A 27226-nucleotide genomic window follows, 5' to 3' on the forward strand; every position below is an offset into this window, starting at 1 on the left:
TCCTTTTGCAGTCGCAACCGGTCCTTGGGAGAAACACTTTTTTCTTGGTCTTGTCCCTGGCCTTGTATGTGTAAATCACAGTCTAATTATGAGCAGGGTTTATTTTGCTTTCTTCAGTCCCTTACTCTAGTTGCCCCAGTTTAATTCCTTGTCACCTCTCACCTAGATTGCGTTATTCCGGCTGTACCCTTTATATTGCAAATCAGAGTAATTTACCTAAAACACAAATATGATCACAACAAGCCTCAACTTAAAATCTTGCAACGGTTCTCTGTTCCCTACAGAGCATAATTAAGGCTTCTTGGAATGGCCCCCCTCCACAACCTAGCCCCAGCGGTATTCAAGAAATACCGCTGTATTCCTTGAAACTTTCAAATTGCCCTTTATATTCGATGGCCAAAATTCTCGCGGTTCTGGCAGATCCCACCTTGTTTCACCTCTTAGTGCCTTTGCTTATGCTGGTTTACCTGCAATTCCATTACCACCCTCTCCACCTGAGTAAAGGTCGTCTGCCTTCAAAACAACTCAGGGGGCTTCCCTGGTGGCGCAGTGGTTGGGAGTCCGCCTGCCGATGCAGGGGACACGGGTTCGTGCTCCCGTCCGGGAGGATCCCACATGCCGCGGAGCGGCTGGGCCCGTGGGCCATGGCCGCTGGGCCTGCGCGTCTGGAGCCTATGCTCCACAGCGGGAGAGGCCACAACAGTGAGAGGCCCGCATACCACCAAAAAAACAAACAAACAAACAAACAAAAAAAAACAACTCAGGCATCAGAAAGCTCTCCCTGAATCTCCAGGCGGACTATGTTGAGCAATCTTAGTTGCCTGTACCATATTATCTAATCTATGAATTGGTCCTTCTCTGCCTCTAGATTGTAAATTCCTTGGGAGTAGAGGTTGCACCTGTGCAGCCTCGGTAGTTAATTTCGCCTATAGAGCCGGCAGGTGTGAATAGAAAGGGGCGGCGTATGGAGCTTTGTCTAAGGCGTTGATAGGTGGAACCATGGAAGGAGGCAGAGCCTCGGACTGGAAAGCAAGGCGGGCAGCGTGTGTGAGAGATGAGGCTTTGTGAATGGACGAGGAGAAAAGGGGAGGTGTGACTTTAACCTCTTGGCCACAAGACACCTCACAATGAGGTAGCGAGAGGGAGTGATAACGCACTGGGGAAGCGCTAGGAGGGAAAAATTACTTACAAGACGGGTTAGGAGACCCAGAGGATTTTTCGAGAAGGAGACATTTACTTGTGCAGAATTTTGGAAGACGAGCTAACTACCTCCCGTCGTCCATCTTTGGTCCGCTCGGGTGCAGACACGCCCCCGCCCCTCTAGCCCAAGAGGCCGCGCAGCGACTGCGACTGCGCGCGGCTGCGCACACCCTCAAGCCCGCCCCTTCCGGCCGACTCTTGCGGGGCGTGGCCGTGCTGGCAAGATGGCGGCGTCCGAGAAAATGATATTTCCGGAGAAACTAAGGTGAGCTGGGTTGGGGGAGATGAGCTGACAAGAAAAGGGGACGGAGCGGACCGAGGCTGGGATGAAGGATGTGCAGGCAGGAAGGAAAGGGGAGCTGGGCCAAGCAGATGAGCCACCGCGGCAGCTCGATCCCTTCCCTGGGCGCGCCCCGGACTGTCCGCGGGCATCTGTGGGCTCAGGGAGGCGAGGAGGGGTACAGGTGATGGGATGGAGAAGACCTGCCGTCTGCGCATGGGATGGCGAGGCGATGGTAAAAGCATGCTCTGTAATTAAAACACGGGAAGCAAAGTTTCACTTTCGAGCACCCAAACGAGTTCCTGTCATTGGGCGCGGAGGAGAGGGGAGCTCAGGCAGCGTTGCAGGTGGCGGCCACTGACGCTGGAGTGTGTTTGTGTCTTCTTTTTCCAGCCACAAAAAGTACAGGGCCGCCCTGAAGAAGGAGAAACGAAAGAAACGTCGGCAGGAACTCGCTCGACTGAGAGACTCAGGTAATGGATTCATCCTGTTTTCTGTGTATGAAACTGCTCCCCCGACTCCCGTCCTGAGGCCCCAGTGTCAGAAGGAAGCCAAGTACCGTATCCGAAAAAGAATTGCTGTGGCCACGGCCTCTCAAAAAGTTGTGTTAGACCCATGTCAGAAACAATGTTAACGTACTCAAGGGGGCGGGGGGGGAGTCACGGTGAATCATCACCCACTGATTACGTGTTAAGTATTTATGAAGTATCTAATATTACAGGTGCAGGCATTACGAATTACAGCAGCTAGCACAGCCTTTGCACATACTAAGTATTCGGTGAATATTTTTCTTTGTAAAACCAGCAGGAGTCGAAGGTTTTAGACACTTTGCAAGTTTTTCTTAAACTTCACTAACATGAGAGACCCCTTGTTGACATTATTTAAATATATATGCATAAAATTAGTTGTGAAACTTGCTTGACTTATAAAGCAATAATATACTTACAGATCACAAAACCAAGTGAAATTATACAATTATACATCCAGTAAAATTCATATCTACCTGTTTTTTTTTTTTGGCTGCAAGTCGTGAAATGTGGGATCTTAGTTCCCTGACCAGGATTGAACCAGCGTTCCCTGCAGTGAAAGCTCAGAGTCTTAACCACTGGACCTCCAGGGAAGTCCCCATATCTACATTAATGTAATGTTAGGGATGATGGGAAATAGATGGTCACAACGTGAATATGGTACTGAGTGAAGCTTAGAATGCCACTACTACTGTTGCCCTGTGGTTATTTATCACTTTTTTTCCTATTAAAATACTGTGGAACCTTCATCTGTACTGGTGGTGGTGTCATTTGGCCTTCATGGCAGAATCTAACATTTGTATATTAAACCTACCTGTTTAATGAACTTAGTTGTAAAGTTGTATAGTGTAGTTATAAATGCAGATGGAAGCACTGAAATCACGCAGGAGTACTGAGTTATAATGGTTACCATACACATTAGCCAGAATATGCCTGTTAAATTACCCTAGACAATTCTTGAAGTCCACAGACTCAAGGAACCAGGATTCTCTGGCCTTGAGAAAATAGCCATGGAGGTTTTACTTACCACTGGAGTTACTCTGTAACTGTTTCAGTAGCAATACTTGGGATATTTAGAATGGAAGGGGCAGTGCGTTGCCCTGCAGCCTGGATTAGGATCTCTGTTTTATTCGTTCAAAACTGGCCCACTAGAGGCAGGATAAAGCGTCAGGGGTAAAAGGGAAAACAGGTTAGGCTGGCGTTATTGATGCCCTTAGTGATTCCCCACCCTCCTTAACGTTTTCAGCTTCCTTACTTTGTTAACCTGTTTTCTTGTAACATGCCCCCACTTTTAAAAAGTCTTCTTTTTCTTTACATATTTTAAATCCAACGTATTCCATTGATTTTTTATTCCTCTTTAACTTTGTAAAGTGCATTTAGAGTGAGCCTCTGTGAATAGGCAGGTGGATGTGCCTTTGGCAGTTTAGTCAATTGAAGGATGCAGCTCACTGGTCTGCTCGTGATTATATATGGCTAATGGCAGATCCAAGACTAAGCGCTTTTCTCTGGATGGCTGCTCCTGCTTTGGCCTACTCCAACTCACAATTCTTTACTTAGTGGTGCTTCATGAATAGTGTGGTCTACCAAATACTGCTGTGGGTTGTAGCACACGTTGCATGGGCAAACATTACAGAAGGCTAGAATATAGAAATATTCTGTAAGAATTGCTATAAGAGTGAATTGGCAAGTGATTGGTAGAAATTTCTGGAGTATCAACCTCTCTATTACAGGTATAGCCTCTTTAGCCCCCAGTTCTACTTGAAATAATCTGAAATGAGCTGCATTATCAGAAATTAAGGTAACATGAAGGATGAAAAGCAAGTTGCAAAATTGTAGCATGATTCCATATACAGTTACATGTATAATACAATTAGATACACACTTGACCCTTAAACAACATGGGTTTTGAACTGCACAGGTCCACTTATGTGTGGATTTTTTTCAATAGTAAATACTATTGTACTACATGGTCTGCAGTTGGTTGAATCCAAGGATGCAGAACCACAGATACAGAGGAACCGTGGATGTGGAGAGCTGACTCTAAGTTATACATGGATTTTCAACTGCGTGGAGGGCCAGTGCCCATTAACCACTGCATTGTTCAGGGTCAGCTGTATTGTGATTATCTAGGACTGGGTGAGCCTTTGGTTAGACCTATACTTAATATATGTGACAGACAATATCTTTTTCCTTTTAGCCTGAGATCTTCTGTTATATTTCCTTAAGATCACTTCAGTTTTCCTCCTTTTTTTCCCTCAAATTTAAATTGAGTAGAAGATGATATAAATTTTTATTATATTAAAACTTATTTTCCCATGTTTTTATTTTGAAAATGTTCCAATATACAGAAAGTTGAAAAAATGGTTCAATAAACATCCACGAACCCTTTGCCTAGATTTGTCAATTGTTAACATTTTGCCTTACTTTCTCTCTCTATATATATAGATAGATACATATGTACAAATTTTTTCTGAACCCTTTGCATATCAGTTGCATATACATACCCCTTACCCCTAAATACTTCAGCCTGCATCTCTTAAGAATAAGGACCATAATACTAAACAAATAAAGGAAAATTAATTCAGTAATATGATATACAGGCCATATTTAAACTTTCCCAGTTCAAGTTTGATTATTTTGAAAAGCTCAAGCCAGTTGTCTTGTGTAATGCCCTGCATTCTAGATTAGCCTGTCTTCTCCCGATTAGCTTCAGGTTACACTCTATAGCAAAATACTACAAAGCTGATGCTGTATAGCTCTCATTGCATACATCAGGGGGCCTCTCATGTCAAGTTGTTCCACTCCTAATGATGCAAGTGTGGTCTAAGTGTTGCCAGTCAGATGGCTCCATTGTAAAAGATGTTCCTGCCTTTATAATTAGTACTCATCTGAGGGCTGATATTTTGAGATAGTGTAAATAAATATCCTCTTCCCCAATAAATATCCTCTTCCTACAGTGGGGTGCAGAAGTGAGGACTTTTCTACTTAAGTCTTTCTACATTTTTCAGTTGCCATTCTTCTATACAGGTGGATGTTCCCTCCCACACCTCACCATCTTTTGGGGTATCACTATGGAACCATCAATAAATTTTTTAAGTTTAATGTGTTATCTACTACCATTATTGTTCTTTTCAATGTTCATGTTGTTCCAATTTGGGCGATTGGGGCCCTTTATTATTAGAAAGTTTTGAAAACAGGTTTGTACCATAATTGTAAAGATGAAAAATTGTATATAATTTTTTTCCTGAGTTATTGGCCAAGGTTTTATAATATACAGATAGTGTACTAAAACATTTACATTCCTTCAGGACTGTCACAGAAGGAGGAGGAGGAGGAGGAGACAGCGGCGGATGCTTTTATTGAACAACGACGAGAAGAAGAGAGGCTGTTGGAGAGAGAGAGGTCAGCACTGATTGAAGCGCTTCCTGCGAACCCAGTTATTTTACTTGAATATCCTAAGTCTTCACTAACTAGGACGGGTCTTCTTTATACAATCCTATACAAAATAGGTCTTATAAAATACCCTGGATAAACTGTTTAAACCGCTAGCTGATGGGCTGAAGAAAGATATTGTCTTTAAAAAAAAAAAAAAAAGTATTATTCACTCTTTTTGCTCATTGGTAAATGTTTTTGAAAAAAAATCCAAATAATTAAGAAGTGTAAACAGTGAAAGGGCTTCAATAAACTCAATACACCAAAGATAGCCCCAATAAGAAGGTAAGAAAGAAACTGTAGATGTACTATATATGTATATTTCTATCGTGGGATGATATTTATACCTATTTTTCTATAAATTGCTTTTTCCGCTATATAGGACATTTACTTCAGTGTTGGTGCAGAGATCTAATTCAACCATTTCAATAGCAACACAGTATCCATTGTATGACTGGCATAATTTATTTTCTATTCATAATTTATAGTTCTCTACTGATGGACATTCAGGTTATTTACTATTAAATAACATTCACTTACCATGTACTATTAATTTACTCTTATTTACTATTAATTTATTATTATTTTACATTCAGGCTTTTTACTATTATAAAAAAGTTGCAGTGAGTGTCCATGATTATAAATCCATGGTAATTGTCCTATTATTTCCTTAGGAAAATGCCTAGAGGAGAAGTACACGTAAAAGGTAGATGGGCAGGTAGAAAGGGCATCCAGGTTGCAGTTTGCAGCCTTTCCAAGAGTGAATCAAGGTGCCCATCTCTCCGCACCTTCACTCACACTAGGCATTATCAATTCTTAAAACTCCTTTAGTGAAAAGTTATATTTCATTGTTTCAAATGTACATTTTAAATAATTTTTTATTAGAGTATAGTTGATTTACAATGTTGCATTAGTTTCTGCTGTACAGCAAAGTGTATCAGCTATACATATACATATATCCACTCTTTTTTAGATTATTTTCCCATGTAGGCCATTACAGAGTATTGAGAAGAGTTCAAATGTACACTTCGTAATTAGTAGGGTTGAGTATCTTTTTATATATTATCTATTTGTAGCTTGCTTAGGTCTTGCACCTTTCTCTTTTGGGATTCATTTTTTTAAAGTTTGTTGTGTAAGCAATGTTATTACTTGATTAAGGATATTAATCCTTTATCTGTCCTGTGTGTGATGTATATTTTTCTCATTTGTCATCAGTCCTAACTTGGCTTATGGTGTTACTCACATAATTTGATCTCCATGTTGTCAATTTCATCATGATATCTGGCCTTGATGTCTGACTTCAAAAGGCCGCCCCCATCCCAAGATGACAAAAATATGCTGCTCTTTTTCTCTTTTGGTATTTTTCAGGAGGTAGTTTATTTTTTTTTCCCCAAGTGGTACACAATAATACGAATCTGCTTAATGCTACTCAACTGTACACTTAAATGGTTAAAATGGTAAATTTTATGGTATGTATACTTTGCCACAATAAAAAATAAATAATTTTTTAAAGGAGAAAAAACTTTATAGGTCCTCTCTAGCTATTTAGTGTGTTCACTGGAAGTGTTGCTTCTTTTCTTGTAATTAATTCCTGTTACCCACCTAAGTACATAATTAGGTGGAAATATCAAAATGCTGAAAAAAAAAAAAAAGTAGTAATGATTGGGAACAGGGAGTTGGATTCAGCCAGATCTGCATTGCAGTCCTGGCCCTGCTACTTACTAGCTGTGTTCAAGTTGCTTAATCTCTCTAAGCTTCAATTTCCTCGCCTTAAATATGGACATAAACAGGGACTTCCCTGGTGGTCTAGTGGTTAGGACTCCACGCTTCCACTGCAGGGGGCACGGGTTCGATCCCTGGTTGGAGAACTAAGATCTCACATGATGCAGCCAAAAAAAAAAAAACAACATCAATCATAGTACCTACAGCATAGAATTGGGGAGATTAAATGAGATTAATGAGGTGGTAAGTGTATAGCGCTTAACGTAGTGTGAGCAGATAGGAGGTGCTGTAATATCTCTGGTTGTTCTTACTACTAGAGATTTCTGTAATGATAAAAATGATATGTATAGGGCTTCCCTGGTGGCGCAGTGCTTGAGAGTCCGCCTGCCGATGCAGGGGACACGGGTTCGTGCCCCGGTCTGGGAAGATCCCACATGCCGCAGAGTGTCTGGGCCCGTGAGCCATGGCCGCTGAGCCTGCGCGTCCGGAGCCTGTGCTCCGCAACGGGAGAGGCCACAGCAGTGAGAGGCCCGTGTACCGCCAAAAAAAAAAAAAAAAATGATATGTATAGCATGAAATAGGGAAGTCATTTTTCTTGCTTTCCCATTTACTTAGATGCTTCTTTTAAATCACATACATGTCTTTTAAATCACATACAAATCAGACATGTCTCTGTGTTCCCTTGATTTTTGTTTATTCCTATACGAGTTGCATAATACTTTATTGTTGAAAAGCAGGAAAATTATTTGAAAATACTGAATGGCTTTATATACTACTTAAAAGCAGATGTATAGTGTCAAAGGTAAACAGAGCCGGACATTAGTTAAAGTGCAGGAACAGACTTCATTCAGTGACTCCTGACAGTAGGGGAAGACCTGAGCTCCATTCTGGTTTGTGCAGAGGCGATTTGGGCATGTAAAAGGGAGAATGAGGAAAGTGAACAGTACCAGGAGTTGGTCCCTGTGAAGGTGACCAGGAAGCTGTGTTCGTTAGTGGGCAGTTAGGGAAGTTAGGGCTTTATCCTCCCACAGAGACTGGGAGCCAGAGGCCTCATCCTTCTTAATGACTGCATTTCCCAGGAATGGCTCTCAGGCCCTTGAGAGAGACCCTTATGAGCTGTAAGAGACACATATTCATAATTACGAGCCCTTTTGAGTAATGCTCTAGGAGAGGGAAGGCAGAGGCCTATTATCAGGTGTTGGCTAGAGCAAACAGTCCATTTTCTAGGCAGCATTGAGTTTTCTCAGGCAGGCATTTTAATGTCTTGGGGCGTGGGAGGTGATGGGATCATCCTAGGGACACAGCCTTATGCTGCTAAAAGCCATGCTAGAGTTTACTCAAGACTCTTAGTGCAGGGGGTTGACAGAGTTATGTGTCCAGAGTTCTAGAGTTCTCAGTATTATATCCAAGTTACTAAGTTTTAAAGTTTGTAACATTTTACTTTTTTGTGGTCTTAAATATAATACACTTTGGTTCAGTTTATTTACAATGAATATCTTCCTCAAAAGATTCATGAATCAGAGTTCTGCACACTGAAACATTTACATATACTCTATGACATACACAGGAATGTTGACATATGCAACATGCCAGTCTCTACTATGGCTAAAAGATGGGTTCCTGGAATCTGTAGTTGGAATACTTTTTCCCATCAAGTATTTGACTAGACATAACTCCTAATGTCCTGAAGTAATATAGAACAATTTCTCATATTTCATTTTCCTTTTACAAATTCAGTGGGAAAATGCAGTCTAGGTTTTAAACACTTAATCGGCTAATAAACTTTTGAAATATAACCCATCTTTAAGTTGGAAACTTGTGGTATTGGATATCTGAGACACCATTTTAAGATAAGGTCACTCTTTATAATTGGTCATTTCTAAAGATAAACTAGACACCCACTAATCTGTTTTTGTAACTCCTTGTCATCTTTTCTTAAAACCTATAGCTTTCTTTATTTTAAAGACACGATCACGATGTAGTTCTATTTTCCTTCTCTCAGCAGTTAGGTGCTTGGGGCAAACCACAGGAGTCTCTCAGCTTTAAAGAGTAGCAGTCCAAGGGTTTACAGCAGGAGATGTCAGGTTTTTATCGTGCTGCAATCCTGTGATGGGCACTTTCAAAATGCATAGAACAGGAAGGGTGATACTTTCTGAATGTGAAAAGCTGGATGTTACTCACTTTATTGGCACCTACACATCACTGTGGTCAACCTAAAGGGAAAGCTAGAGTGTCATTGTTTTGTGTAAAAGATGTTACAGATAGAAAATGTAGAAGTAGTGATTTTATGCTGTCACCCTCTAGGAGGATAGTTGCTAAAATGTAGTGCTTTTCCAATATCACTACTCATCTCTCGATCCTCTTAACCTCCACTTAACTGCTTTCTAGAAAATATCTTTCATGATACTTTCGTCATTCCCAAAATCCCATTTGCTATCGTATATGTGTGTGGATGTATTTGTAGATTAGTGCCCATTCCTTTTATCTGATCACATCGTTACATCAATAGGCAAAAATTACACGAGGAGTGGTTGCTGCGGGAACAGAAGGCGCAAGAAGAATTCAGAATAAAGAAGGAAAAGGAAGAGGCAGCTAGAAAACGGCAGGAAGAACAAGAGGTATGGTATTAATCAGATAACCAGTTAACCAAAACGCCTCTCATTGAGTTACATACCTTGAACTTTAAAAATCGGATATTATCCATTTTACCAGTGTTAAAGTGTTTCATTTATTTGCCCCATATGTGAAATGTTGTAAAAAAGTGAGTCTGAAAAAAAATTACCTTTCTTCTTTCTTTTTTCCTCTGTAAAGAGGAAGTTAAAGGAAGAATGGGAAGAACAGCAGAGAAAAGAGAGAGAAGAGGAACAGCAGAAGCTACAAGAGAAGAAGGAAAGAGAGGTGATTCCCGTCACAGGAGGATAAATGCCCTGCGTATCCTCTTAGTGAGCGGATAGGGCGGGTGATGGGCTTGAAGGATAAGCTGTAGGCATGTCAGGTTTGGACTTGGTGTTTTCTTTAGAAAGAGACATGTTTTTAGTTTGGATATACACTAGCATTTCCTTATGATGCTCTTCTTTGGGTGGGTGCTGTGGCAGATGCCTTAAATGAAGGTTTTTCTTCATCTCTGCCTATCTTACTCTCTATACCAGGGATTGGCCAACTTTTTCTGTAAAGAGCCAAAGTAAACATTTTAGGCTTTATGGTCTGTATGGTCTTTGTTGAAAACGTCCAACTCTGCCAGTGTCCCGTGAAAGCAGCCATAGGTAACACGAAAATGAAGGGTGTGGCCATGTTCTAATAAAACCTTATTGTTTTATTGATTAAAAACCGGCAGCTGGCCCCTGCCTTACACTTTGTACCACTCTAAGGCAAATGGTGTTCTTCGGAGGTTTTACTGTATATGGGTTGACTTACTTAGAGAATACTATTTTGTATAGTTTCCACCTTTGTTTGATTCATAATAGACTTCACTGCTTTGGACGTGTCAGCAAGAACTAATAGATTGAAAGAAATCAGAAACTCAGATATTGAGGGATGAGGAAATATTTTTTGTTATTAAATCTTGACTTCCTTTCTAACTTGTGCTATAAAGGCAATTGTAGCTAACCTATAGTTGCTCACACACACAAAAAGAATCTATAAGGTGTATGTATATATCTTCTATATCTTCCAGGATTGTTTTTAAAGATTGCTTTGGTCTATTTTGCTGCTGTTCCTTAACAGTGTATTTATTTCAAAGATATCACAGCTCATCTTTCCTTGACTGATTCATCAGGATGTATCTTTTCTGTGATAATGCTATGTTTGAATAGCATAAATTGGGTAATCACCAGATTATGGGGAAAAATGCATTTGTTTACATCCTGGTCATGATGGGGTAGGAGCAACCTTTGTTTCTTTTGTCTCAGGCCATCAGTTAATTCCAGTGCAAATTTTAAACACCCTTATTTGAGTACTGCTTTCCAGATGAGGCAAGATCATGCTACGTTTTTAGGGGGCAGGAAAATTGTTTGGAGCTTGTCATTTTTTTTAATAGAGAGTAATAAATACCCATTTTAACAGTGGAGTGCTCTTCAATTGAGGTCTTTCTGGCACCAGATAAAAGCTAACGCTTTTGTTTCAAAGGAAGTTTGGTGAGACATTAAGGAGAAGTGGGTAAAATGAAGTCGATTCTAAGCATGTATAAAGGGATCTGCATTCTGTGTTTCTCCTGTGAGCTAGATGCTTCTCTAGGGGTTGGAGATAGGGCAGCGAAAAAGATCTGTACTCATTGAGTTCGGTTTCTAGATTGCGGAACTGAATATAAGCAAGCAAAAAAGATCATTTTAAGTGCTCTAAGGTAATGTTAAGTGGTATAAAGGAATAAAGCATTAGGGGAAAAAAAAGAAAGAATGTCACGTGACAGAGTGATTGGGGTAGGAAGGTACTTCTTTCAATTGCCTGTCAAGGAAGACTTCTCCAAGGAGGAGCCGACGTGTGAGCTGACGCCCGAATGCAGAGATCTCAGAGAGAAGGGCTCTAGGCAGAGGGGGGAGGCCCTGAGCGTGGAGCTGAAAGGAGGTCAGGGTGGCTGAATCCTAGAGACCAAAGGAAAGAGCGGTGGCAGGGGTGGGGAGGAAGTCAGGAGGGTAGGCAGGGTCATTCGTGTAAGGCCTCCTGGGTGGGAAGGACGAGTTTGGATTTTACCTAAAGTATCATGGGAAGCCATTAAAGGGTTTTTAATCAGGGAGTGACTTCATCTAATTTATATCTTTACCTTTAACAGATCATTCTAACTTTTGTATAAAGAATGGGGGATGGGGGTGGGGAGTGGTGACCAAGGAGGCAAGAGTGGATATGTGGTGACCAGTTAGAAGGCTGCTGTTCCAGACAGGACATGATGGTGGTTTGGATGACAGTAGTGCTTAATACAGAGAAGTACAGAGATATGGGGTGAGTCACGGCACAGTCAATGGAACTCTAGCTGGTAGGCTGAATGGACGAGGAAGGGAATTCAAGGCACACTTTTAGCTTTTTAGTTTGAGCAGGTGGTCAGATGGCAACACCATTTACTGAGATGGGCATTTAGATGGGTGAGGGGTAGGCAAGAGTAAGGTTCGTTTTGAGCACGTTAAGTTACTGAGGACCCTTACGTGGCCAGGCAGAGTTAATCAAGTAAGCAGCTAGACATATGAGTCTGCTATGTAATGCTTTAAGGAGCTAGGGAAGAGAAGCCTGTCAAACATAATTGAAAACTTACTTAAATGCCAAGGAGGTCAAAATTCACTGGCATATTGCAGGACTGACTTTGCCTTATCGGAAAGTTTGAGATTGTTCATCAATCCCAGTTGCTGCTGTTCATGTCATAATGTAGCGTCTGTTAAATGTCTGTGATGTTTCAGCTAGCATTGTCTTTTATGATATTCACTAATACCTCATCTTAAAAACTAGAATGTGGAATATACGTTCAAATCTACTAAATACTACTCTTACTGAAATTATTAGAAGACTATGTTTTGCAATGTGTGCTGTTAAATGTCCTAGTTGAATGAAGATTCTCAGCTATATGTCTTTTGAAAGCTTTTCAGAAGATCTGTGCTGTAGAAAGCAAATTAGAACCTGAAGCCTTTTGTGTGCATAAGTTTTTTTAAAATTGTGACACATGAGATTCTTAACCAGAGAAACCAGATGTGACTTACCTGACTTTGAGGTTTTCATTAGTCCTATGTTTGCACCATTTGTAGGAAGCTGTGCAGAAGATGCTGGAGCAGGCTGAAAATGAGGTATTTTCAAAACCTTTCATTAAGAATTTGAGACCGATGAACATTTCTTTAAAAACAATATCTCCAATAATGTTAATTTCGTGGTAAGCTACTTAGATCCTGTCTGAATGTGGGAATCACCTGTGTGGCTCTGTGCTTTGTACCGCAGCAACAACAAAATTGAACTGATGAACAAAAGCAAAGGTCACCCTGGTGGACTGGACTTGTTTATGGTCCTTAAAGTGTGTGTAACCATCATCACACACTCTTACGCCCAGATGGATGGTTTAACTTGATTCACAGTAACTTAGATTGCTCTCAGGGGGTGGTTCCCTAAGAAGTCCTTCAACCCTTTTCGGAATGGATGGACAGAAGGGAAACCTTGGTGACTGCTCCTGGTAGCCATATCAATGCCTGAAGATGGGCAGTGACCGGGAGCCAAGAAAGACATATAGCCCCTGTCTCACGACAATTGTTTGTAGAGTCTACATTGTGTGATACAACTTGAATGTGCATATTCTTACATGAATATGTTTTTATTTTTGACCAAAATATTTGAATACCTTTTAAACATTTACTTCTTCGTGGATTTTTAACACCAAGTAAAGTCATGGTTATTTTTAACAGTTGGAAAATGGCACCACATGGCAAAACCCAGAACCACCCATGGAATTAAGAGTAATGGAAAAAGATCGAGCTAATTGTCCATTCTACAGTAAAACAGGAGCTTGCAGATTCGGAGATAGGTAACCAATTTTGCTTTATTGTGTCAGAGTTAAGTGACTCAAAATGTTCAGGTTTTTGAGTTGGCACGGGCTGGAGTTTGAAATGTTCATAGTCAGGCGTCTGCTGCATTCTTGCTGCTGCTCCGGTTCCCCCAGCTGAGCATCCCCTGCTCCCTCCACACCCCCATACCTCTTCTCTGGGTGGGCTTCGTCCAGTTCTCTGGCAGGGCTTCCTTTGCATTCCTCCCACAGCTATCTGAAGACCTTTTGCTTTTATTTCCTTCCTGCACTTGTATTAGTCCACATGGGACAACTGGGATGGGGAGATAATCTATTTCAAAAGACTGGAGCCGTCTGCCTTTATTTTTTGAATGGCAAACACTGTACACAAAAGAGGCTTTAAAAACTGGCATGCCCAAAGGGATATCTGTGAAAGACAGGATCCGAGTGAGTAGAGGAAAAGTCTAATACGCGTTCTCAGTCTGCTCTGATTCAGGAACAGACACCAGGTTCAACATCTGGCTTTAGCGGCTGTCAAGGTGGGAAAGTTACTTAAGCCCTTTGTGCCTTAGTTCCCTCACCTGTAAAATGGGGATTAAAAGCAGTACCCCTCTTCTAAGGCGGTTGTGAGTGAATGCAGGGAAAGCAGGGAGAACATGGCAGGCCCATGGCAAGTTCTGAGTGTTTGCTCGTATTTTCATTTCGTTACTGTTGCCCTTATTCTCTCAGACACTCTGGTTCCCTCCCTCTTTTGGATCAATGATTTTAAAACAAGACATCCATGTGGAAAACTAAGTGTTGATGTTTTCATTCATTTAGCAGATATTTAAATACCAGCTGTATGCCAGGCAATGGTGAGTTTTATAATTTGGCTTGTTTATGAATGAACAGCTTAAAGTAGATAAATAATTCATAATGGTGAATAAATCCATCTGAGGCAAAATCTAATTATTACTTTTCATTCAGCAGAAGAAAAGATCTAATTATATCTTACTGTCCTATTCATCATAAAAAGGGATATGAATAGGCAAATTCATATGTATTTAATGAAAAACTGTATGTTGTCTCTCATGTTTATTTATGTATTTATTTTTTGCGGTATGCGGGCCTCTCACTGCTGTGGCCTCCCCCTTTGCAGAGCACAGGCTCCGGACGCACAGGCTCCGGACGCACAGGCTCAGCGGCCATGGCTCATGGGCCCAGCTGCTCCGTGGCATGTGGGATCCTCCCGGACTGGGGCACGAACCCGTGTCCCCTGCATTGGCAGGCGGACTCTCAACCACTGTGTCACCAGGGAAGCCCTCTCATGTTTATTTTATTCATAAAATTATCCATGCTGTTTTATTTCCTTCTTTGAAAATATGAACCTTCTCTAGCTTTCTCTTTCTTTTTTAATTTAAGCCCTCACATCATTTTACATTTTTTAAGAACAGTGGTTCTCAACCCTGGATGCACACTAGAATCATTTAGAAAGCTTGAAAAAAATTATGTCCTACCTCAAATTGAGTAAATCAGAGTTTCTGAGACTTGGGCACCCTAATTTTTGAAATGTGCTCAGGTGTTTCTGATGTGCCCAGGATTGAGAGTCACTAATGTAGGATTTGTGACTCCTCTTATATTTTATAGCTGGGATTGTATATGCCCAGAATATCTGTGAAAGGATTCACAGGATCTGGTCAATAGTGAAAGTCTCCTCTTGAGGAACTGGGAACTAAGGAGGGGGGAAAGATTTTACCCCCCTTCGTATCCTTAGAAGTGCTTCCCAAATGTATGTTTAATTTCATCAAAATAGTAATAATTGATTGATGTAAAACATCCCCCACCAAAGAAAAAGTGTACAGTGAATTAGCTTTGAAAGACAGTTGAGACTCAATGTGAGTTCACCTTTGCATTGGCGGGGGTGGGGTAGGAGTGGGGGGATTGAACCAAATTGTATGTAAGGTTTCCCAGCTGCAGGAGTCCTCAATTATGATATGTTTCTAACATTTCCCTAAATGTGAAGACTTGTGGTCATCGGATTCTGGAGTCTTCTGTTGGGCATAAGTGAGAGAAGGGGAGATGTCCTAAGTGGTTTCAGGAAATCAGTTGACAGTACTTATTTGTGAAAAGGGGAATGGACTGTCAGGCTCTCAAAACCCATCCCTGAGAGCCATTTCAAGGAAATATTGACGGTAGTCAGATTAGTTTGTGAACCTTTCTTAATATATTCACAGGCATGTGAAATTTCACCATCACAACTATCAAAAAAAAGTATGAGAGCGATTTGCATATTTGCAAGATTCAAGTGATCAGTTGTGAAATAAGATTCCATGAAACCAGCAGTTACAAAATCCAGCACCATCCCTTCAAACAAAGATACTGCTCCCCTTTCACAGAGAGCCCCAGTGACTTGCTCCAGATCATACAACTGTTCTTTCCTGTTAAGGTCTGTCACAACATCGAGCACTCCCATAAGCTAAGCATTTCTTTGGTTGCTTTGTTTTTGTAATTAGTACGAGTTTGATTCTAGAACCTTTCTGCACTTGGAGTCACAGCTTTGAGGGGAGTTCAATTTTTTTTTTTTTTTTGGTCCTAAAAGAACATAATTACTGATGAAAAGTAAAATTTATTAATCAGAGTAGTTATTTATACCTCACTTGTTCCCAGAAGTGATTTAAAGAAGGCTCACAGGGCTTCCCTGGTGGCACAGTGGTTAAGAATCTGCTTGCCAATGCAGGGGACACGGGTTCCATCCCTGGCCTGGGAAGGTCCCACATTCCACGGAGCAACTAAGCCCGTGCGCCACAACTACTGAGCCTGAGCTCTAGAACCCACAAGCCACAACTACTGAGCCCACGTGCCACAACTACTGAAGCCTGCGCGCCTAGAGCCCGTGCTCTGCAACAAGAGAAGCCACCGCAATGAGAAGCCAGCGCACCGCAACGAAGACCCAGCACAGCCATAAATAAATAAATAAATAAATTTATAAAAAATAAAATAAAGAAGGCTCACAATCTACTACACTAAGTTTAATAAAATAAAAGAAATTGAAAGCAAGGAAAGGAGAAGAAAGTGAGTTATTGTGAACGTACAATACATTTGGCTTTGGAGTTGTATCCATCCCAGGCAGAAATGAGCTATGTAGTTCTTAGCAAAAAGGAAGTGAGTGGGATCTCTGGAAAGAAAGATTTTCCAGGCATCAGAGTCTAAATGTTTCTCCCATGGAATACTGTATAAAGACATTGAGTAGGAAGGTGGACAGTAACTTTCATAGATGTTTTATTAACAGTTGCATATGTAATTTTCATGAGAATATTTCTCACAAAGACCTTCAGTAAATAATCACAGCCTACCTTTAGCATGTAGCTTGATTCCATAAAGGACAAAGGTAGTGGGTGCCCGGAGTGCTCCCCTGAAAAAAGAAAAAGAGGTATAGTCAGTTAGCTCTACCTGAGGGGGCATTTGGAGACCCATGCCATTTATTAGCTGTCCTTTGGTTAAGGTAATGTCCAACTACATGATTTTGTGGCAGTCTTACTTGATTCAAGGATCTGAGTAAATAGCATGGCCTAAACCAGGAGTCCCCAAACATGGCTAACCTTCAGGACCAGGTTACCAGGGAGTTACTCTGAAAACATGGGTTCCCCACTCTTTGAGGTCTGAACAGATGGTGTAGGGCAGGACCTGAGAACTCTCAGTTCTTCCCAGGTGATTCTGAGAATCACATGGGTTTGGTACCACAACTTTTAGACTGCCTTCCCAAATATCTCTTGTCTTAGCTGACTTTTCAGTAGAACCTATAGGGCTGGCCTTAAGTACCCGCAGATTATATGGACTATCTCTAGGCCAAGTGGGATTTTTCCCTAGATGGGGACTTTGGCACTGTTCCAAAACTCACAAATGTTCATTTGACATCCTGGGTACTAGAGCCAAGTTCGTTCATGAAATCCCATGAGAATTTTAACCTTGTTAAATTGGTTTCTCATTTAATTCTGTATGTGCTTCATACTTGTAAAATTCTGGTTCTGCTAACACTGCCAACCAGGTTGAATTCTCGTTCTTTTGTCTGTGGGTATTTGTCCTTGGGAAGATGGATCTCATTACAAGGTCTCTGAATAATCTAGGAGGGTCCTTTGAAAAATGGAAAATTTCACTTTAATGAACACAGATTGCACATTTCTGAGCTGGGCATGGTGTATGCAGGGCATTCTGTGTGCATTGTCTCACTAGGTGTACAGATGTATGTTACAGACAATGGAAAGTGAGCATGAGTTAAACATTTATTCATTTCAGGGCCATTGTTTTTTTCTAACACCTGCCTTGTTTTTCAACTTTTTTTCTTCCAAAGTTCTGGGGATTTTTTTCTAAAATTTTTGTTTTAACTAATTTTTACTAGATTTTAACTAGAAATTTAACCAGGAAAATTTTGATGATTTGGAATCTTAAACTGCATTTTTTTTCCTTCATTTTACTTGAGGAGAAGGAAGTAAATAAGAAAGTAAACTCATATAAAAGATTTTTTTAGGGCTTCCCTGGTGGCGCAGTGGTTGAGAGTCGGCCTGCCGATGCGGCGGACGCGGGTTTGTGCCCCGGTCCGGGGGGATCCCACGTGCTGCGGAGCGGCTGGGCCCGTGAGCCGTGGCCGTTGGGCCTGCGCGTCCGGAGCCTGTGCTCCGCGGCAGGAGAGGCCACGACAGTGAGAGGCCCACATACCGCAAAAAAAAAAAAAAAAAAAAAAAAAAAGATTTAAAAGAAAAATTACTCAGTTACAACCCGGTCCAGTTTAAGCTATGAAAAGAAAATTGTTCTTCACAATGGTTAACCTTCATTAAAGAGAATATTCCTTACATTTAGCACATCATATAACACACAGGCAGTAGACTGTCGATTAGCTCGGATCTCTGCGATCTTCTCTCCCCAGCCATGTGACCTGGGTACGGGTGCTTCTCTAGGCCTCACTTTCTTTCTTTCAAAGTGGAGAAAATACTAGCCCTGGCTGTCCTAACAGTTTGCAAGGATCAGAAAAAGAATATACAAATGCCATGAAAACTATCAAATGCGTTCCATTTGGCTGAAACTTTCAGAATACCCTGTTCTGTAAGTGTCGGGTTTGTTGGCGATTGTATGGAACCAGGATTGCACTGTTCTCACCTTGTCCGGAGTCCCATGCTCGGTGTCTGTGCACCTTTCATCACCGTCCGTCATGCCCACGCATCTCCTCTTTCCCAGTGCTTCCACATGTGTAAGGCTTCCTGAACTTCAGTAAAAGGCAGCTGAATGGCATCTGAACTTGGAAATAATTCCCAACCTTACATTTTAATGAGACCCAATATATCGGTCAGTTTTAGAACAGTTTTTTTTTTTTTTTTAATGCTGGATACTATTTTTTTTATATAAATTTATTTATTTTTTGCTGCGTTGGGGCTTTGTTGCTGCGCGCGGGCCTTCTCAAGTAGCGGTGAGCGGGGGCTGCTCTTCGTTGCGGTGCACGGGCTTCTCATTGTGGTGGCTTCTCTTGTTGCGGAACTCAGGCTCTTGGCGTGCGGGCTTCAGTAGTTGTGGCTCGCGGGCTCTAGAGCTCAGGCTCAGTAGTTGTGGTGCACGGGCGTAGTTGCTCCATGAAATGTGGGATCTTCCTGGAACAGGGCTCGAACCCATGTCCCCTGCGTTGGCAGGTGGATTCTTAACCACTGCGCCACCAGGGAAGCCCTAGAACAGTTTTAAGTGTTGAAATTTAAAGTCTGAATGGGGTTTATTATCTTACAGTTCAGTTGAAACAGCTAAGTTGCTTGAGTCTTTATCTCACAGTTTAAAGCAAGCCTTTTATGTGTAATTTCTCACATTGGAATGCTGAAGTTTTTCCTTCATACGCAGGTGTTCACGTAAACACAATTTCCCGGCATCAAGTCCCACCCTTCTTATTAAAAGCATGTTTACGACATTTGGGATGGAGCAGTGCAGAAGGGACGACTATGACCCCGACGCAAGTCTGGAGTACAGCGAAGAGGAAACCTACCAGCAGTTCCTGGACTTCTATGACGACGTGCTCCCCGAGTTCAAGAACGTGGGGAAAGTGATACAGTTCAAGGTGGGCGTGGAGGACGGGACTAGTTCGCCTCCCTCTGAAGCACCGGATGGGATGGGAAAGCGAGGGCACAGGCTCTCCGCCTGGGTGGGACGTGCGCTATGGTGCAGGGCCTGGCGCCATGTTGGAAGGAAATGTTAATTCTTTCTCTCTCCCTCTCCATCCACCTCACTGCCGGTACGGTAGAGGTACTACTTGAAACCTTAAACAGGTACTAGCATGACATTTCCTGGGTTCTGAGGTTTTGATGGGAAAAGATATTTCATCCATTCAGTACCTTTATGGTCCCATTGTTTTGCAGCCTGTGAATTCTCTGCATAAGGTCCTCTGCAGATAGGTATCCAAGCGTTTGCTTAGGGGCTGCGTATGATGCGGAATGCCCTCCCTCCCGTGGTCGGTCTCCCCTACAGCCGTGGAGAGCAGAGTGTGACAATCCTCTACTTACTCCACCTACCGAGGTGGTTGATTTGTTGTTACTGTATTGTGTTGATGGTGCCTGCTTCCAGCTTCCACCCAAGGTGCATGTTCTTTCTTCTGGAGCTACCCAAGAACATAAACCTTGATTCCTTTTCCTTTTTTATTTTTACTTTGTTTTTATTCACTGGATACTCTCAATACTGAACATAGTGTTCCCAGAGTCATGGTTCGTGATGCAGCATAGGGGGTAAAAGAAGTGTTCAGATTAGAGTTATTTTAAAACATTCCTTAAAGCAAGCATGAAGTCAGGTGTAATGGCTGCTGCTCCTGGGCCCACTGGTCAAATCCTAACACAGTGAAGCCTCCTGCTGTCTGCGATTTGATCAGATCCGAACCTGAATGATTTTGTTATGTTAGGATGGGGGAAATGGCCCATAATTTGGAAAGAGATAGGAATAAAGCTGTGAATTTTTTCTGCTAGTTGGAAATGACGGTAGAAAGTTGGAACAGCCAAGAAACAGAGCAACTGCGGCCCTCGTGAAATTCAAGGCTATCCTTCTTTCTACTGATTTCAAGATTTTAAAAAATTCTTTCAAAATTTCTCTTTCCCCTTTACCTTTTCTTTCTGTTGCATGCACTTTCCCGTCTTCACAGTACTTCTAAGTGCCTGGCCACACACGACTCGGTGCCACGTGAGAAGCGCCGCTGAGGAGCTGGTGTGGTGACTAGCCATGGGCCCTTTGCCTCTTTGTGCCTTTTCCTCATCCCTAAAGGGCGAGGACTGGACTACATCAGTGTTTTCCCTCATGGGGTCCCTACATCATACTGCTTCTGGGAAGTTAGTGCTGGAGCTGCTTTCAACACCTCAGGCTGCTTAATGGAAATCACCCCCATTATCTGCAACAGGCCGTACCTACTAACCATGGGTTTGTTTTTTCCTTTTGTTGAGAATTCTGTCAGCCAGGCTCATGCTAATCACATTGGCAGTTATAAATGGAAAGCTGTTTAATAAATTTTTAGTAGAAAAATTTCCAAAACATCAAATTCATCATGGAAAATTAATAACGGATCTTTGGGAACCACTGGCTTAAATGATCTCTAAGGGCCCTGGTGCGGCTGACGTGGCCTCCTGAGGCCTTTCAGTCTTCCTTCTCTCTCTCTCTCTTTTTTTTTTTTTTTTTTTAAGATTTTGAGAGGCATGTGGGATCTTAACACCCCGACTCCCTGACTAGGGATCAAACCCGCACCCCCTGCATTGGAAGGCGGAAGGCAAAGTCTTGACCACTGGCCCACCAGGGAAGTCCCCAATCTTCCTTTTTTTTAAAAAATAAATGTATTTATTTATTTAATTTTTGGCTGCGTTGGCCTTTGTTGCTGCGTACAGGCTTTCTCTAGTTGCAGTGAGCGGGGGCTACACTTCGTTGCGGCATGTGTGCTTCTGTTGCGGTGGCTTCTCTTGTTGCGGAGCACAGGCTCTAGGTACGTGGGCTCAGTAGTTGTGGCAAGCGGGCTCTAGGGCACAGGCTCAGTAGTTGTGGCACACGGGCTTAGTTGCTCCACGGCATGTGGGATCTTCCTGGACCAGGGCTCGAACCCGTGTCCCCTGCCTTGGCAGGCGGATTCTTAACCACTGCGCCACTAGGTACCCCCCCCCCCAGTCTTCCTTCTAAGGATGGTGTCAGTCAGTACTGTCAGTCGGTAGGCATCCTGCCTCTCTTGGGATGCTCTAATAAAAATACTCTGGGGCTTCCCTGGTGGCGCAGTGGTTGAGAATCTGCCTGCTAATGCAGGGGACACGGGTTCGAGCCCTGGTCTGGGAGGATCCCACATGCCGCGGAGCAACTAGGCCCGTGAGCCACAACTACTGAGCCTGCGCGTCTGGAGCCTGTGCTCCGCAACAAGAGAGGCCATGACAGTGAGAGGCCCGCACACCGCGATGAAGAGTGGCCCCCACTCGCCGCAACTGGAGAAAGCCCTCGCACAGAAACGAAGACCCAACACAGCAAAAATAAATAAATTAATTAAGAACATTAAAAAAAAAATGCTTGCACGTTAATAGAACATTTAAAAAAAAAAAATACTCTGCAACTAAGTTGTAAAATTATATTGATAGATTCATTTTGAAAAGAAATGCTAAACATTAGTATGAATATTTGAGGACCTTTTTATACCATTATGTAAAACGAAATCAGATTTGTCATTTTTTAAGACAAGTGGTCAATGTTCAACCTCACTAGTAATGGGAACAGTGCATATTAAAATGAGATGTTATTCATACCCATCGGGAAAAAAATTATGAATTCTAATATCAAGCATGGGCGAGGTTGTGTAAATTAGTAAAACCACTTTATTTTTTTTTGTTTTTTTTGTTTTTGTTTTTGTTTTTTGCGGTACACGGGCCTCTCACTGCTGTGGCCTCTCCCGTTGCGGAGCACAGGCTCCGGTCGCGCAGGCTCAGCGGCCGTGGCTCACGGGCCCAGCCGCTCCGCAGCACATGGGATCCTCCTGGACCGGGGCACGAACCCGTGTCCCCTGCATCGGCAGGCGGACTCTCAACCACTGCGCCACCAGGGAAGCCCAGTAAAACCACTTTAGAGAGCAGTTTGTCAGTACCTAGTGAGGTTGAAAGTACATGGAGCCTACAAATCAGCATACTACTTCCGGTCATGCACACTAGACAAAGTCCTACCGCCCAGAGATGCGTTCAGGCATGCTGACTGCATCGCTGTTTGTTGATGAAAAATTGGAAGCACCTTGGATATGCATCATTAGAGGAGTGGATAAATAAATTTGATAATTTGATATAGCCAGTATTCAGTAGTTTAAAATGAGTCATTAAGTTTACATGATTACATCTTGAAAAAAGGATGTGAAATAAATATTATTTATATAAAAATTTAAAATGTACAAAGCCATACTGTATATTGTTTATCAATATATATACGTGCTTCTTAGCATATATGTACATAAATGTGTATACCCATATGTACATAACAGACATACACTTCTTTGTATGTCTATACATAATATATGTATATATTTTATGGCACACATATGATATATGTGTATATGCCTGTGTGTGTGTATGTATGGCTGTGGGTGTTGTGTCTGTGTAGATGGGTGTGTGTGTGTGTGTGTGTGTTTGGAATGTGAAGGTTACACCCAACCTCAGGATAGTGTTCACCTATGTGATGGAGGAGGGAGAAGAATAGGATGGAAGGGCTTCAACTGGGTCTTTCATGTTTTATGTATTTAAACATTCTCAGTCAAAAATGGAAAATGTTAGTGTTAAATCTGGGTGGTGTATATAGGGGCTGATTTCTAGTCTCTATATTTTTTTACTTTTTTTTAAATAGTCTCTATTTTTATGCATGTGTGAAACATTTCATATCTTTGGACAAAAAAGAATCAGGATCAACAGGGATCAGGTAATTGGGGCCTGCAACACTACCATCTGCTGAAGTACGCCTTAAATAGACGTGAGAGTGGGGTAGTATCTTAATTTTGGAATCTTCAATTGATAACAACTTTTGGTAATGTTGGCCTGGACAAAAAATGCATTTGATGACTGGAGGGCTTCTTTTCCTTAGGTTTTTGTCTTGTTTTGTTTGTTTTTTAATGATGCAATTCTTCATTGCTCCTTAGGTCAGCTGCAACTTGGAACCTCATCTCAGGGGCAATGTGTATGTTCAATATCAATCGTAAGTATTCTGAACATAAACATCTTCACATTTGTCACAATATAGTGTTGTGATTACATTGACATCTGGGATTTTTCCACTGAATATATAGCTTTCATATGCATGGTATTTTTAAAAATGTAAATATTAAGAGCTGACCTAGAAATATGGAAAGGATTAGAAAATTATACATTTGTATTTCATTTTTCGTATACTTAGAGAGTTTTTAATTTTTTGCAGTATAGTTAATTTTTTACTTATATAATTTTAAAATTAAAACACAAACTAAAAAGGGATAACTAGAATAGAGAACCCCGAATAAAAGCCCCAAATAATTTCAGTGTGCATTTGGCCCGCTAAGAGAGCAAGCAGTTAGTGTGTTGTTTCTGCTCATCTTGCTGTTTGCCTGTGCCACCATGGCTAATGGGATAAATTAACCATTGTATTGAATAATAGGAAGGACAGTGATCTGAGCTGAGAAGGAACAGGCAGTGACAATGGAAAACCTTCTGCATTTTTAATGGTCCAATCTTTTGGTTTAAGAAGCTTTGACTCAAGTCGACTTCCTTGCATCAAAACCTCTGGGAGGGTTAGTAAAAAAGACTAAAAAACAAAACGGTTCCTGAATAAATTGTGAGCTTCAGGACCTTGAATGCTGTAATGAGGACTCCCTAGGTAGCACAAAAGCAGTGAACTAGGTGGTCCTACAGTAAACAAATACAAGGGTTAATTAACAATAGGGTTAATCTGCATATTAGAAAGTTACTCTAAAGTGCATCCTTTAATTTGTGGTTTAAAGGGAAGAAGAATGCCAAGCAGCCCTTTCTCTGTTTAATGGACGGTGGTACGCAGGACGACAGCTTCAGTGCGAATTCTGCCCAGTGACCCGATGGAAAATGGCAATTTGTGGTAAAATACAACATGACTTTTTTCCCCACTGTTCCACTGTCATATAAAGGGATAGCTTTAGGAAAAAACCCAGCCTTTTAAAGGTGTGAAGCATAGCTTTTGCGTCACCTGGTAGATGAGCAGAGATCATTATATAAAGCACATCACAGTTCAGACCTGTAACCGACCTTGTGGGTCACTTTATGGATGAGGTGACTGGGGTCACAATGTATAGGTGACAGAGTCGGTGCTCGAAGTCCTGGGCTCTGCAGGAAGCCTGAGAAGTTGTGTCTATCAGGGATGCCGTCTCCTGATTGCAGTCTCAGAAGTGTTTTCTATTCATTGGCTCCTCACTTGAGCTGGGTTTTTTCCCATCTTTATCCCTAATGAACCTTCTGTCATCTTTGCCACCAAAACATTACCTGTGACACTTCCTGCCTTATTGAAATACAAGCTTTTGTGTTGTAAAGATTGATTATAGCTGTAGAACCTGGTCAGGGCACATTCAGTCAGGCTGACTCATCAGACAGTGGCTGCCAAGTCAGGAAATGAGTCAGTCCTTTGAGTAGCTGGCAGTTTTGAAGGGCTCATTCTGTTTTGATTTCTATCAGATGGGCTTCGCGGAACCACTTCTTGTTGAAGTGATCCGGGAGCTACGAGAGGAGCTGCCCGTGTCTTAGGGGACCACTTCCCTTACCCTTTGCTTTGCTTTGCTTTATACTCGCCTGCTTAAAACCTCTTATTTCAAAATCTATAATTTATAAAGTCTGAATCTTTGGCAACCTGGTCTTAATGGATGCTCTCACTTAAAAACCATTTATTTGAAGGGAGAAAAAAAAGGAATTTAGAATTCCTTGCTTTGGCAAAGCAGAAGAACCATTATGCCTGATTTAAAGACTGGGGTGCTGAAAGCGATGGGTCCGTTTTCTCCATTTCAGTGAGGTGCTTCTGAGTGTGACTTTGACTCCCCCAAAGCAGGAGACTATTTATTGCGCTTGTTATTTTTTAAATAACAGCTTTATTTTTCCTAGTAACTAATGAGCATTTTGTCGTGTCCTTATTATTGGATTATTGGCCACTGTATATCATCTTTGGACAGATGTCTGTTCAGATGCTTTGCCCATTTTTCATTAGGTTATATGTCTTATTGAGTTGTAAGAGTTCTTGATATATTCTACAGACAGGTCCCTTTCACGCTGATGTTGTCCTCTGAAGCACAAAATTTTTTTATTTTGAGGAAGTCCAATTTTTCTATTTTCTTTTTTTGCTTGCGCTTTTGGTGTCATATCTAAGAATCCATTGCTTAGCCCGTGTCACGAAGATTTACTTGTATGTTTTCCTCAAAGAGTTTTATAGTTTCATAGCTTACGTTTAGGACTCTGATCCATTTCGACTGACTTTTTGTATATAGTGTGTGGTATGGAGGTATTTCACTTTTAACTCTTTTACATATTTAGGGAATTCACCGCTTTTAAAAAAGTTTGAAAATTCCCAAAAGATCTCTAAATTGTTCAAGTAGATTTCACCTTTGACAAAAATCTTCCATGCTAAAAGCACCTGGTAAATTTAAAGCATTAGGCCAGTGTTTATCATCCTCTTGAAGTATAAGAAAATACAGGATCTTCTACTTATGATAGGCTCTTTCTTTTGGTCAGTGGTTTGGTCCTCCCACCACCGTGCCCTCAAAGCATGTTGCCAGGGGGACTCCCAGGGCTGGTTCTTCAGTGTTAATTAGGAATCTACATTGTCAGTCAGCAGAATGGTAAAAGCCTAGAAAAAATAATGTGTTCGCCATTGGTTCGGTTGCACTCCACACCATAATCCAGTAGGGGTACAGGGCATTCTGGTTAATTAAAAGTTCTTATCTGTTACTTTTCACAGTGCCCTTTGTTAGAGCATTGAATATTTTTGAAATTCGGGGAACCCAATCTATGACATCAATGTACGTAAGGAGAAAATAGTCCTATCACAAGCGAACATCAGAAATGTACCTTCTGAAAAGGATGAAGTGCCAGCAGTAAATGCCGTTTCCTCACTGTGCCACTGCAGGTTTATTTGAAATACAGCAGTGTCCAAGAGGGAAACACTGCAACTTTCTTCACGTGTTCAGAAATCCCAACAATGAATTTTGGGAAGCGAATCGAGACATGTACCTGTCTCCGGATCGGACTGGCTCCTGCTTCAGTAAGAACTCAGACAGGAGGAACCGACCGGGCCGCCACGACGACTACTACAGTAGGCCGCGGAGGAGGAGGAGGAGCCCCGGGCCGGCCCACTCCTACAAGAGGAACGGGGAGGCCGAGAGGAGGAGGAGGAGGAGCCACGGGGGCAAGAAATCCCACAAGCACGCGTCCAAAAGCCGGGAGAGGCACAGTTCCCGAAGCAGAGGAAGAAAAAGGGGCCGCAGCCGTGGCCGGGGCAGCCGCAGCCGCCGGAGCCGCAGCCGGAGCTCCTCCAGGTCCAGGAGCCGTGGCAGGAGGACGTCGGGGAGCCGAGACTGAACTCTGCAGAGTCCCAAATCCAAATAAACTTACCACGTCCTTCAGTGAT

At 42.0% G+C, this 27226-nt stretch overlaps 1 protein-coding gene across 2 annotated transcripts; it reads left to right on the plus strand.

Annotated features, from left to right (window-relative positions):
* Positions 1-1301: 1301 nt before the first annotated feature.
* On the plus strand, positions 1302-27226 carry ZRSR2 (zinc finger CCCH-type, RNA binding motif and serine/arginine rich 2). Of its 2 annotated transcripts, none has more exons than XM_079728296.1 (11): positions 1302-1465; positions 1874-1953; positions 5316-5409; positions 9671-9779; positions 9973-10059; positions 12885-12923; positions 13530-13648; positions 19481-19694; positions 23754-23809; positions 24588-24697; positions 26726-27226. In XM_079728296.1, the coding sequence occupies exons 1-11, from the start codon at positions 1425-1427 to the stop codon at positions 27175-27177; spliced, it is 1401 nt and encodes a 466-aa protein (XP_079584422.1). In that variant the 5' UTR covers positions 1302-1424; the 3' UTR covers positions 27178-27226. The 2 variants fall into 2 exon arrangements, with proteins under 2 accessions (XP_079584422.1, XP_079584423.1); XM_079728297.1 differs by having other exon boundaries at positions 19535-19694.

Source organism: Hyperoodon ampullatus (assembly GCF_949752795.1).
Source record: "Hyperoodon ampullatus genome assembly, chromosome: X".
Classification (NCBI taxonomy): domain Eukaryota; kingdom Metazoa; phylum Chordata; class Mammalia; order Artiodactyla; family Ziphiidae; genus Hyperoodon; species Hyperoodon ampullatus.

Coding starts and splice junctions, on each gene's coding strand:
- ZRSR2 (XM_079728296.1), top strand. CDS start 1,425: ATGGCGGCGTCCGAGAAAATGATATTTCCGGAGAAACTAAG. Junction 5,410..9,670: donor AGGCTGTTGGAGAGAGAGAG/GTCAGCACTGAT, acceptor TTACATCAATAG/GCAAAAATTACACGAGGAGT. Junction 23,810..24,587: donor GTGTATGTTCAATATCAATC/GTAAGTATTCTG, acceptor TGTGGTTTAAAG/GGAAGAAGAATGCCAAGCAG.